At 42.3% G+C, this 12,215-nt stretch overlaps 1 protein-coding gene across 1 annotated transcript in view; it reads left to right on the plus strand.

Annotated features, from left to right (window-relative positions):
- LOC109978317 (synaptic vesicle glycoprotein 2C-like) overlaps nucleotides 1-12,215 on the plus strand; it is a 52,835-nt gene that overhangs the window by 20,571 nt on the left and 20,049 nt on the right. The window contains exons 3-4 of the mRNA XM_065965843.1: nucleotides 8,346-8,526; nucleotides 12,199-12,211. Coding sequence (XP_065821915.1) covers nucleotides 8,346-8,526; nucleotides 12,199-12,211 — 194 coding nt within the window. The remainder of the gene's footprint in view (nucleotides 1-8,345; nucleotides 8,527-12,198; nucleotides 12,212-12,215) is intronic.

The raw sequence follows: 12,215 nt of genomic DNA on the forward strand, positions 1-12,215 counted from the left end.
AGTAAAAAGGGCTGGATTAAACCCCGTACAACCCCACTTCAGAAATACTTAACTATCTCTGCAGACGATCCAAAACTCAGCAGCGCAACTGGTCGTCAATGTACTCAAAAAAGCACACAAGTCACTCCCCTGTTCATATCCGTCTACTGGATCCCAGTTGTGGCTCGCATCAAATTCAAAATAGGGACAAAAACGTCTCCTCCTAACCTCCGGTCTAGTCTTCCTCCCACTACGCTCTGCCAAAAGAAAGCGCCTGGTCCTACCTTCACAACAGAGCCCTAAGACTCCAGAAAGACTTCTTCTCTGAGGTGGAAGGAGTTACCAAACTTCAAGTAAAAGCTAAAGACCCAGCTCATTCATGCACACCTATACCCTAAATGAGATTAACAGGATATAGGGAGTGTTAATAAATAAAATGTATTCTTGTGTATGTGCACACAAACGTCTTGACACCCCCTGTTGGACCTCCTCAGTTAAGTCTAGATCCATCTGCTCCTGTTTGACATCGTCTTCCATACATCAGCAGTCCTTTACTTTTGTTATTATTTTGTCTTGTTTTAAATATCAATACATGAATTGAACATGTGGGAATGTCAGTTGATTTTTGATTTTAGAAAGTAAGTGAGTTACCTTCTTCTAAAAGTCGTGTTGATGCAGCTCCTCACTGATGTAATGATAGGTGTGTGGGGATTTATTTAAAGCTCTTTTATCTGAAATGATCTGTAGAAATGTGTGGAACTATTACAAGTGCTAACAACTTAGAACATTATCGTTAATCATTAAGAATCGTATGCAGAGAAAAGCTTCTGTGTAACGACCAAACTAAAAAGCTAAACTAATAAAATGTTGACTTCGTCTTCTCTCTGGGGATTGTATGAAGTTCTGCTTTCCTCCTTATTGTGACTAATCACCTTATTTAAGCAGCTTATTCTCCAACCATGTGTTGAACAAACCTAATTTAAGCGAACAAAATTTACTGGTTCATTACGCAAATGTTTTAAATATAATGTGTTACCTTTACAATATATCATGAGGGGCGGAGTCAAAGGGGAAAACATTGCAAGGTGGGTCAGTGGTAGAGTCGGTTGTCTCTAAACCGGAAGATCGGGAGTTCGATCCCCAGCTCCTGCAGCCACATGCTCGATGTGTCCTTATCCCCAATTGCTTGCTAAATCGATGGCATGTGAATGTGTAAGAATGGATCGTTTAATACTGATGGACACTACATAGAAACCTCTGTGATCAGTGTGTGAATGTGTAGGTGTGACCTGCGGTGTAAAAGCACTTTGAGTAGTCAGAAGACTAGAAAAGCACTATGAGCTCAAGTCCATTTAAGAGGCGATTCCAGGTTTGGACAAACCAATTTTTTTTCTAATTTAGGGATGTCACTGCTGCTAAGGGATGGTTGCCAACCCTACGGGTGTTGTATCAGAAGTCACACTCATATTCCCACTCCTACTTGATAATTCTTCACTTTCCTCCAGCTCTCCTTCTTTCATCATCATGCATAAATATCAAAATGTTCTTGGGATACTGTGCTTTTTCCACACACACACACAAAAAAAAGGATTTCCCTGTGATATATGTGCTAAAGGTGAGATGCTATCCAGATTTGGGACCTTCCTGTATTTTTCGCTCTCTGCTCCCGTCCTGTCCTGTGTCCCCCGCCCCCCCCTCGCCCCCCCTCGCCCCCCCTCGCCCCCCTCCCGCTGTAATCCCTCTCTTACACTCTTCTCTGCGACTCATAGCCGTGCAGCCGATCTGGAGATATGTGCCGGAGTTAATCTCTGCAGCATTGTGCTTCACTGCAGTTTAGCCATGGTAGACTGGCTCACGTAGCTCCCCGGAGGAAGGAGACGGAGGGAGGGTGGTGCTTTTATACACCTCCTATAAAAGCCCCCCCCCCTCTTCCTCTTTTTTTTTTTTCTTGCACAACATATGGCTTGAATTTGTCTGTGGGTGTTTTTGTGCACCACATATACACTTTTGAGGAGGTTTGGTGAGTTTGCTTGCTGGAGTGACTTTTTTTGCTGCTTTTTGTGTGTGTGTGTGTGTGTGTGTGTGTGTGTGTGTGTGTGTGTGTGTGTGTGTGTGTGTGTGTGTGTGTGTGTGTGTGTGTGTGTGTGTGTGTGTGTGTGTGTGTGTGTTGCGGGTTATTCTCAATCACATAAAGCGTCTACGCCTGACGTGATCCAACAAAAAGAAGTGATGAATAGCCTCTGATGCAGCCAGAGGTTAGCTAATTAAAACATCCAGGGACACCAGCCACCATCTCTTCATCCCCTGTCCTCTCTCTCTCTCTCTCTCTCTCCTTTCACAACAAAGAGCACCACCACAGGATGAATTCACTCTCGCTGTCCAGGCAGAGAGGTCACAACTCAATGTGGATATAACATAAAACAAGCGTCACTATCAGGATTACGAGATAAAAAATGGAAACAACTGAAATGGAGTTAATGTAAGTCAAAATGAGGCCTCTGTAAAAAAAAAAACACAAAAGTTGCATTTTTGCTTCTTGCTTTGCGTCCACAGTGCGGCAAGATATATTTCCCATCTCCTTTCTGCACCAAAACACAAATATTCCCAACTGATCCTGAACTCATCATAATCTGCTCATCTCTGTGATAATTCAATTGAAATTCAGAAAACTTTTTTCTATCCGTTAGGAACATGACTTGTGTAAAACATAAAGTTCAGTAGGCATCAAATAAAAAGTAGACAACATGCAGGTGCACTTTGAAAAGCTTAAATGTCGGATGATGAGAGATGAAGCTCAGTGATGTGTACCAGGCTTTTGAGTGAAGTGCAGCATTACAACAACAAATCAGCAGGTGTTGATGTAATTAAAACTAGAGGAATGTGCCCTGCTCCCATGGGTGTACCCTCCTCCCCTCCCTCCCTCCGTCTTGTGCTCTCTCATTCTCTGCCGCAACCCACCTGTCAATCACACACAGTCCTCCGGGAATCCCCATCAGCTGTTGAAATCCTGAAGCTCTCACAAAATGTCCTGAACGTCCCGCTGAGGAAATTAGCGGCGGATTCTACCGACTGACTGTCTGAGCGCTCCTCTCATCCATGCCAGGACTCTGAGAGAGAAAAAAAAAAAAACAAAAAGAGGAGAAAGATGTCAACAGAGAATTACACTCACACATAAGAGCTAATTACTGAAGGGAAATAATAAAAAAAAAAAAAAACACAATTTAAGAATTAGCTGAATGAATCCCTCTGGATGAAGTGGAAAGCTGCACAGTGTACCGTTGAAAAGAGAAGACACTGTCTGCTGATTCAGAAACACACGCGCAGCACTTCAGCTCATCAGGTGAGCTCAGTGCAACTTAACTGAGATTCACTTTGTGTTAGCATCAAACTACGGCGAGTCTGCTGGAAGGATTTTATGTGTTTAAAAAATGCAGTATCAACAAGTAGGGCTGCACAAGTTATCTTAATAATCATAATCATAATAGTTATTGTTTTAAAGGTCTCGATTTCTCGCTCAGCACGTTGACATTTTACCCACTGGATCTGAACCTGGTCATGCTTTCAGATCCAGTCAGATGTAGCTCAAGGTAACTATAGGCAACCACCGATTCATTGGTGCCAACTTAGGTGTGAAGAAAATAAGCTTATTGAGCATTTTGGATTCAGGAGGAACTAATTGCAAAGATAGGTATTGTGTAAACATGAAGGACAGCAGATAGAGGTAGAAGCTGTGTCTGGATGCATTTCAGCACAGAGTTTCAGTCACACAGTTTGTAGTGACTCACTTCTCCATTTGTGCTTTTGCCTGATGCAAACACCACAGTGCTAAAAGCTCACACTAATTTAGAGCTAAACGTGTTGATTTAGTTGTTTTTCTAAAGTTACCAACGGACATGAATTGGCTTAACAACATCCAGATTATGTTCTTCACCTCCCTTCCGAAAGCCTTCTTCAGTTCTAAACTAACCGGTGGACGGAGCTAGAAATGTTCCTCAAGGATGAGTCACATGAAAGTCGTTGACCTTCCTGGTCATCTGTGGGGTCGTCGGGGGGGTCACATGTTCCAAGACAGCATTGTAGGTGGGTGAAAGATGGTGTCTCAGATTCCACCTCGGTTAAGGGATGGTTTTTCCACTCTAAAATACAGTATGGCTTCTTTGAGATCACTTTCAAACAAAGTACTTAGAACTGTTTTTTTAAGAAAGGGGAACAAAACATCTTCAAATGGTGCCATTTTTCTTTTGTTTTACCCACAGGAATACTGTATGTTCACTTGCTGGGCCTTGTCCTCTGAATGATTTTAAAGAAGGGTGACCGCAAAGAAGTACTGTGGCTGAAAACGTCCCCTCTGGACACTGATGGAGGACTTCAGCTTTGTTGGTTTTATTCACTACACCGCCTGTGGACTCAGTGTTGGAGATGTCCTTCAGCTAGAGCTTTTAAATGAAGATGCAGTTGTCTAATTGATCTCATTGGTGGTGGACTTAAGTTGTTAGTGTGTTACCGGCACAAGGCTAAACATTTAAAAGCATCTATTGTCCCTTTTTCTGCTTCGATGAATTTAACTGACCCTCTAATTTAAATAAAAGCCGCAATCTTTACGCAAGAGGAGGTTTTAAAGGTCTGACCCGAGTTTGAACCCTGCAGGAAATCAAAAATCCAATCTCAGTAAGATTCATGTTGCGTCTCAGATGCCCCATCACCCCTGCTCCCCTCCCCCTTTATTACAGATACAAACCCAGGCTGCAAGGGGGGAGCCGTAAAACAAATGAGCCGCTCTTACCCTGATAGCATCTTGCCTTCACATTTGCAGTGTTTGTGTAGCTACACAGATCAGACGATGTGACCGGTTTGTGCAGAATGCAGCACTTTTTTGATGTTCACTTTGATATTTGGGAGCCGGCAGTGGGGGCTTGTTTGCTCTTTTTTTTTTTTTTTTATCCTGCTGCTTATAGGAGAGTCTCCTCTGCAGCAGCTTGTGCGCAGATAGATCCAGTGGCTGTCACCTGTAATGAATCACCGGCTCTCAGCATCATGTCTGCGCTGCTCGATAAGACCCTCTACTCTCAGCGTATCTGTCCCATCACCTCAAACACGAAAGGGAGGGGAAAAAAAAAAGAAAGAGGTAGAATAAAAGAGTTCCTTTCCTCCGACTGCGTTCTTCCCACCGCCTCGTCAAACAAACACATCTCCCCCCTTCCATGCGCATTAGCATTTTTATTAGCACGTAGTGAGTAAAGTGAATTATTTACTGGCCTGACAACCCCCACCTCTCTCCGTAAACCCTTCCTTTTATGCTGCATGGTGCGGGGACAGGAAGAGAAATGACCCCTGATTTCCTGCGGAAAAAAGAAGCAGCAAAAAAGACACGAGCGCAAGAGCTGCAAGGTGAAAGACGCAGCGGTTTTCTTCTGAACTCCCATTTCATACACGATTAAAAGTAACTTGTGGTTGTTTTCCTAGAGATCTCGACTTGTTTATCTCGTATCCCCCAGAGTTGCAGAAGCGCAAAACAAACAAATGGAGTTGACTTACTTCATCGGTGTGGACAATGGCAGGACGTCATATTGTTCTTTTATTCTATATCGTTAGAGAATGATCCTGCTTTCATGTGAATACCAGCTTTATTATCCAGAGAGGACAAGAAATATGAATCAGGATCTCAAGAAAACAGCTGTAATTACTCATTGTAGAGTAAATAAAATGTTTGGATGCATGTCCACATAGGGCGTCGGTAAAATGCTGCTTCATCATTTACTTAACAATTAAACCAGAGTTCTATAACTTAAAGCCGGTAACCATATCTATGAGTGCGTCCACTCAGGGATGCCATTTCTAGTGTCACAGATGACAGAGTGTCGTCACAAGAGAACAACTAAAGGAGAACCAACAGACTTTACAAACCTAAAAAAAAAAAAGACCTTCTTTGGCCTAATGTACAACAACCGTAGACTGTAGACTTTTTAATGGATGAAGCCTGAGTGACGTCAGCCATCTGTTTCTGCAGGGGGCTCCAGAGGCTCATCGGCAGCAGCCGCCATGCTGGAAATCCTGTCTCAGTCTAACTTTCAGTCAACCTAACGACAGGCTGAGAGCTGGAGCTGAGGCGGGTTTGAAGCCTCTTGATGAACCGTTACATCGTGCCCACCTGTCAATCATGTCAGCTAGGCCCCTAACTATGGATAACACGTACCGTTTTCACTAATCAGACCTATGTTGTTTTTTGTAACAGGCTGTTAACATGTTAATCTATGCTGTAAAAACTGCTTTTTTTTTCCTGTCATGTGTATGAAGCTGGCTCCAGGAACACTCAATGAACTGCAGGATTTTGCACTTCCGCCTTGGCTTAATTTTTCAAGATCGCTTGGTAACAATCAAATAAACTTTGAGATGCATGTCATTACTTAAAATATGTCGCAGACTCTTGTTCTAGGTGTTTATGCGGGGGGGAGGAGCTGAGGGATAAAGGAGGTGTGTTCAAAGTGAGCATTGTTTTGATCTGAAAATCTGCTCTGAAAGTGGCATAACAAGCCTTAAAGAGTGGGGAAAAGGAGTTCTAAAAGACTTTATAAAACAACGTCCATCACAGCAGTCACTTTGGCTTTCACAAGTAGAAGAACGCAGAAATCTTGTGACTGTTTTATTTCAATGAAGTTAGAATATATGAATACACAATGTAAACAAAGTTGCCCCTAAGTGGGGATTTATTGTGACAAAGATTAACAAAAGGACTGCCTGTTCAAGTGTTTATAAATGTTTTCTGGAGAATAATTTATTGAGACAGGATTAAGCTGGAGTCTAATCTGCATCACAGGTGGTGTTTGGTTTAACAACTGAAATATCATATTACCGTTTTAGATGCCAAGATTAATGAAACACAAACACACCTCACGTGATTAAGCACATTATCGGCTGTACACAATGAGCAATTTAGCAGCAGCTGTTGTAACTCAATCCTTTTTACACTTTTGCTTTTTTTCATGCAATGTGAATCTGCAGTGTTTGTTAAACAGATCCTGACTCCGCCCCCCCCCGGACTGTGGAGCGCAGACACAGCGACCATCATAATTAGGAGCTGGGAAATGGAAAACTACAGCTCCAGTCGGGGTTGATGTACAGTGTTGAGCTAATCGATTCCAGCTCTGCTATTTTTATGGACGTACACTTTATGTGACCTCTCAGCGTTCTGTCGATAGCCGGGAAACAACACAACCAATTTCTGTCTGAGCTCTGTGTTACTCCGCTGAAGTAACTGGAACGCACAGCAGGTTAATGTGGCTGCTGTGTTTGTATAGGTAGACTTGGTATAATGTCACCGGGTGTAGACCAAACCATCAGAACAACACATAAGTTCATGTTTGATATGCTGTAATGATCATCATGTGTAATTTTTGATGTACAATTGGGGCTATCCAGCTGCTAAAATGTAACACAGACACACATTTTAAAAATGAGTATGGAAACATTTAAAGGCTTTATATGTGATTTTTCACACTTAAATATAATATAAATCAAGTATATCCTCTGAAAATAACTCTGTGAGTCATGACTGTCTACAATGGGTGTAACACCCGAGTCCCACTGTCTGTGATGTTTTCAGAGTCCTATCTTCAGTTTGTTTACATCGCCAGGACGGCCGGCTGACTCCTCCCCTCGTGTATAAAAGTTGTTTAATTGAGGGACTAGAGAAAAGAAGAATAACATACTGTACTCACTGCTTAACTGTGTTTCTAGATCACGCTCATTTCAGGTAAATTTACATGCAGTGTGAAGATACCAGCATAATAAAGATCGCTAGCATTAGCATGCTAACACAACAATACAGCGCAAGTTGTTTTGGTTTCATGCTGGTGCTCAAGGGCGACATCTGCTGGATCAAAAAAATCGCATATAAAGCCTTTAAAGAGGTCACATATGATGCAAAATGCACTTCACCATGTTTCTCTAACACAGAAAATTGTCCCTATAGTCCGTCTACAAACCTCCCCATCGGCAAAGTCCATCCTCTCCGTCTTTTGCCCGCTCCACTTTTCAGAAAATATGTGCTCAAACAGGCCAATCAGAGATTCTCCTTCATGATGTCATGAAGTAACACCTCCAGCAGGTGGGTTACGCTCCCACAGCTCGGGCGGGGTCAGACACAGCTCTTAATGAAAGTCAGATTTGGTGCACCGTGCTGTCCAGGTTTAAAGCTGCATTATGTGTGTTTGGGGAACGATGCACAGCGGAGTGAGAGTGCAAACCGTTTCCTCTTTCCAAAGTGTGATTTGTGTTTCCTCCATTCAGCAGTTTCTCTGACAAACACTTTCACTCCAGATGGTTTGAGATCATTTACGTCTTCTCCTCTTCCTCTTCTTTGTTTCCAGGCAGCATCGTGTATCTGGGGATGATGTTCGGGGCCTTTTTTTGGGGCGGCCTGTCGGACAGGGTGGGCCGTAAACAGTGCCTGCTGATCTCCATGTCTGTCAACGGCTTCTTCTCCTTCCTCTCCTCCTTTGTCCAAGGCTACAGCATGTTCCTCTTATGCCGCATGGTGTCTGGCTTTGGGTGAGTCCACTTCTCTCTCTTCTTTTTGAATAATCGTCCTATTTAACCCCGCCACTGAAGTATCTCTGAGGTCTTCTCCCTCTCCCACTGGTTTCCCTGCTGTCTCTCCTCTTCCAAAGTCAGAGTAAATGGACAGGAGGGTAACTTTGACTGTCTGGCACCATCCCCATCCTCATCCCCTGAGTGTGGGGAGCAAAGGGAAAAAGACAAACCAAAGCGTTTGCAGAAACGAGCCGAGTACAGCAAATGAACATCTGTGCGTTTAAGCGCCGGTGTGGTCTGCTTGGCTGCTCACATCCTTCATAAAAGACACGCTCTCCAATCTCTGTGGACAGACATCTCTGCTCAGATTTGACAAATGAAGGTCACCTCAACACCAAGCATTAGGCTATTTAGCATGCCTATGTAGAGCAAGTGCAGTTCCACAAATGTCCACTTGAGAGCAACTGCAAATGGAAAGTACCCCCCCCCCCCCCCCCCCTCGTTCCCTCTGAAAAAAAACAAACATTTTATGATTCAAGCCGATTCTGGTCAGATTTTTTCATCTTGAAGTTGGCCGAAGTTTAGTCAGATCACGGGTGATTAGTCATGTAGTGTACATGGGCGTCCATCAAGGCTCGATCGTCTTCTCCCAACTTTTTGTATAATTTTCTTGCTTGTTTGAAATTTGGTTCGTACGACTGAGACACGCGGTCACAAAGAAAGCAGAGCAATGAGCCAATTCCCAACCTTTCTTTTCTGATTTCACCTGATTACGGCGTCCTGAAAGCCCCATGGCATGAAAACTGAAATACACAAATCTGACTTCAACCCGTCTGTGGGAGTTCAAGTAAACTTTACGGACAGCTGACAATGCTCTGTCCTGATTAAACTTGTACCCAGCAATGCCGCTGTGTACCCTCCATTATTTTCTAACTATTATAGTCAATATATTCAGTTAGGCAAACACAGACAGCTCGGTTACACATTCAGAATCAGACGACTTAATTAATCCCAGAAGAGCAGTCCAGTTTCACAGCCAGCCGAGCAAAAGAAGCCAAGACAATATAAAGGAAACAAACAGTTTCGGACAATTACATTAGCATGCCAGTAACAACAGATCAGCAGACGAACAGGTTGCCAAATGAGAAGCCAGAGCTAGAAAATGTACTCAATAAATAGATACATCAATGAATGGACTTTACGGGGGATTCTAGTGTACAGTAACAGTCCATTCAGTACATCGATTAAAGATGTTCAACATTCAACAGCCTGATACCTGAAGGGATAGAAAGAGTTTTATTGGTTGGTTCTCCGTGTAGTCCACATGGAGAACCAATAGATACTCAAACAGGCCCACATGGAACAAACGAGTACTTGATTACTCGTACTGATCCCTAGCAATGACGCAGCCAAAAATGATTTAAGTGCAGGAGTTTACGGACAAAATTAAAGTCTGCTCGCTCCAATACTGTACAGGGCCGACCCCAACAAAATCCTCCAACACATTTAGGTACGTAGTGTTAACATGTCTTCATATGAACGAGCCTGTGTCGAGTACATTTAGTAAATCCATCCTGTTCTGGCAGGAGAGTCATCTGATTTGCACACAGCTCACCGTTTAATCACAGTCGTATAAGCAGTGAGATTTGTCCCAAAAACAACAGCTCCTTCCTTAATGGCTCTGCGTAAACATTTTAATTAGTAGCTTTAGTATTTATACCACCAATTAATTCTCAATCTGTATGCAGGTGCAAAGTGATGGTTTATGATTATGCATGAACCTTTGGGGAATATGTAACGTTTGTTTGTGTAAGGGAATGATTTTGATTTTTTACATCCTTTAATCTATGAGAAATACGACGAACTGTTGTTGCAAGTTGACCACATTCTGCTCGTTTCAGAAGATTTTGAACAGCTCATTAAGTCTGTCTTCATAAGATGCCAACTCGAACAGAAAAAGGGAGGGGAAAGGAGAGTCGAACTGCTTATTTGTCAAATCACACAGTTTGGTTTTCAGGGGAACATCGGAGCAAGATGTACTCAAAGATTTTCATTTCCAGAATGTATTATAGTTTCCAAAGGTCAGACAAATACAAGACTCATTAGCGGCAGATATCCGAACAAGAAAAAGGTCAGAATTGAAGGAAAATTGAGTTAATCACTCAGATGTATTGGTTTATGTAACATTGATATTTTTGTTATAAAACAGGAGCAGTGTGCTCGCTCAGTCTCTCTCTCTCTCTCTCTGTCTGTGCCTCTCGCTCTGAACGCTTGAATTAGATGCATACAGTTCAGGGAATATCGTCTGCAGACCATAATATTACAATCTGTTCAAGCTACAGACTTTATGAAGCTCAATGATCAAAATAAAAAAAAAGTAAGAAAACAGAGTGAGAGCCTTATATAATGTAATACACCAGAAGCTGCAGAGGGATTGAATGGAGACTTGTTTGACACGATCTACTGCGTACAAAAACTGCTTGAACTGCAAAGTGAAAACACCTGAAACTGCAGGTTCTCTCCCCTCTGTGCACGATTCAGTTTATCCACTCTTTATTTTGAATTAGGTTGCCCATAAACTTTTTTTTTTTGGTTCAATCTTTAAGCTCTCTTAAGATTTGTTCCATATAGTTTCAATAATGTCAACCATTGGTTTCTGGAGAAGCATTTTGAAGCCCAACGATGACGGGCGCCATGTTGGAAATGTCATCCCAACCTAACTGTCAATCAATCTAAAAACAAGAAAAGAGGTGGAGTGGAGGCAAACTTAAAATCTACAACACGCCCACCTGTCAGTCAGGTCAACCACTCCTCGAGATTACAGAGAATCTCATTTTCAAAAGTGTTCTGGTCGAGACAGACATGCAACACAAACACAACAGAAAATTACAAACACAGATCAACCAATCCTGAGTCACAGAGCAGAAAGACATTAGTCAAATCATCTCAAACCTGATGAACCCTCCTCCAAGGCCTTTAATAAAATGGTTTTAAAGAGACCAGCTTCCCCATAGTTTCAGCTCCAAGCTGCAGGATCTGCATAGCTGAAACTGTTTTCTCCATTTCAAGATGCACTTTAGGCACAGATAGAAAAGTTTAATGACTGGGTCACAGAGCGGAGAGAATGCAGCTTCCAACATTTTTGCCATGAATAAAATCACACAAGTGTGACGGAGGCAGACCATAGACTAAGTATTCTTATAAGTAAGGATATGCAAATGATTTAGTCTGTGAGTGAACAAAGCAGGTCACCCAACGCGATCATACAGAGAACTCTGATGGACCTCGATGCTCCCATGGTTTACTGTGCCCAGAGATTTAGGCATTGAGAAGATGCATGCATAAAGAAAATATCACCATAATTAATCAAAGCCTTAAAGTGTTTTTTTTAAATCTCCAAAATGGACAAGTTGTAAAACATATTTTTTCCCTGATTAGTTTTTAACCATTAATTTGTTTCAATGTACCTATTCAGACTAAAAGAGTTTTTAGATGTTTACACACATGTTTCTGTGGCTGGATGAATGAAATTGAGTTAATAAAGACAAAAGCAACTGCAGCATCTTCTTCTTCTTCTCTTAATGGTTTTCTGTGACCATGAATCTACCCTGACACATATTAATCCTGTCAAAGTGAAGGTTGATAACTAAAGCACACATCGTTAACGACAGTACTTTTTTCCATTTGCAGGATCGGTGGAGCCGTAC

Source organism: Labrus bergylta, chromosome 17 (assembly GCF_963930695.1).
Source record: "Labrus bergylta chromosome 17, fLabBer1.1, whole genome shotgun sequence".
Lineage (NCBI taxonomy): Eukaryota > Metazoa > Chordata > Actinopteri > Labriformes > Labridae > Labrus > Labrus bergylta.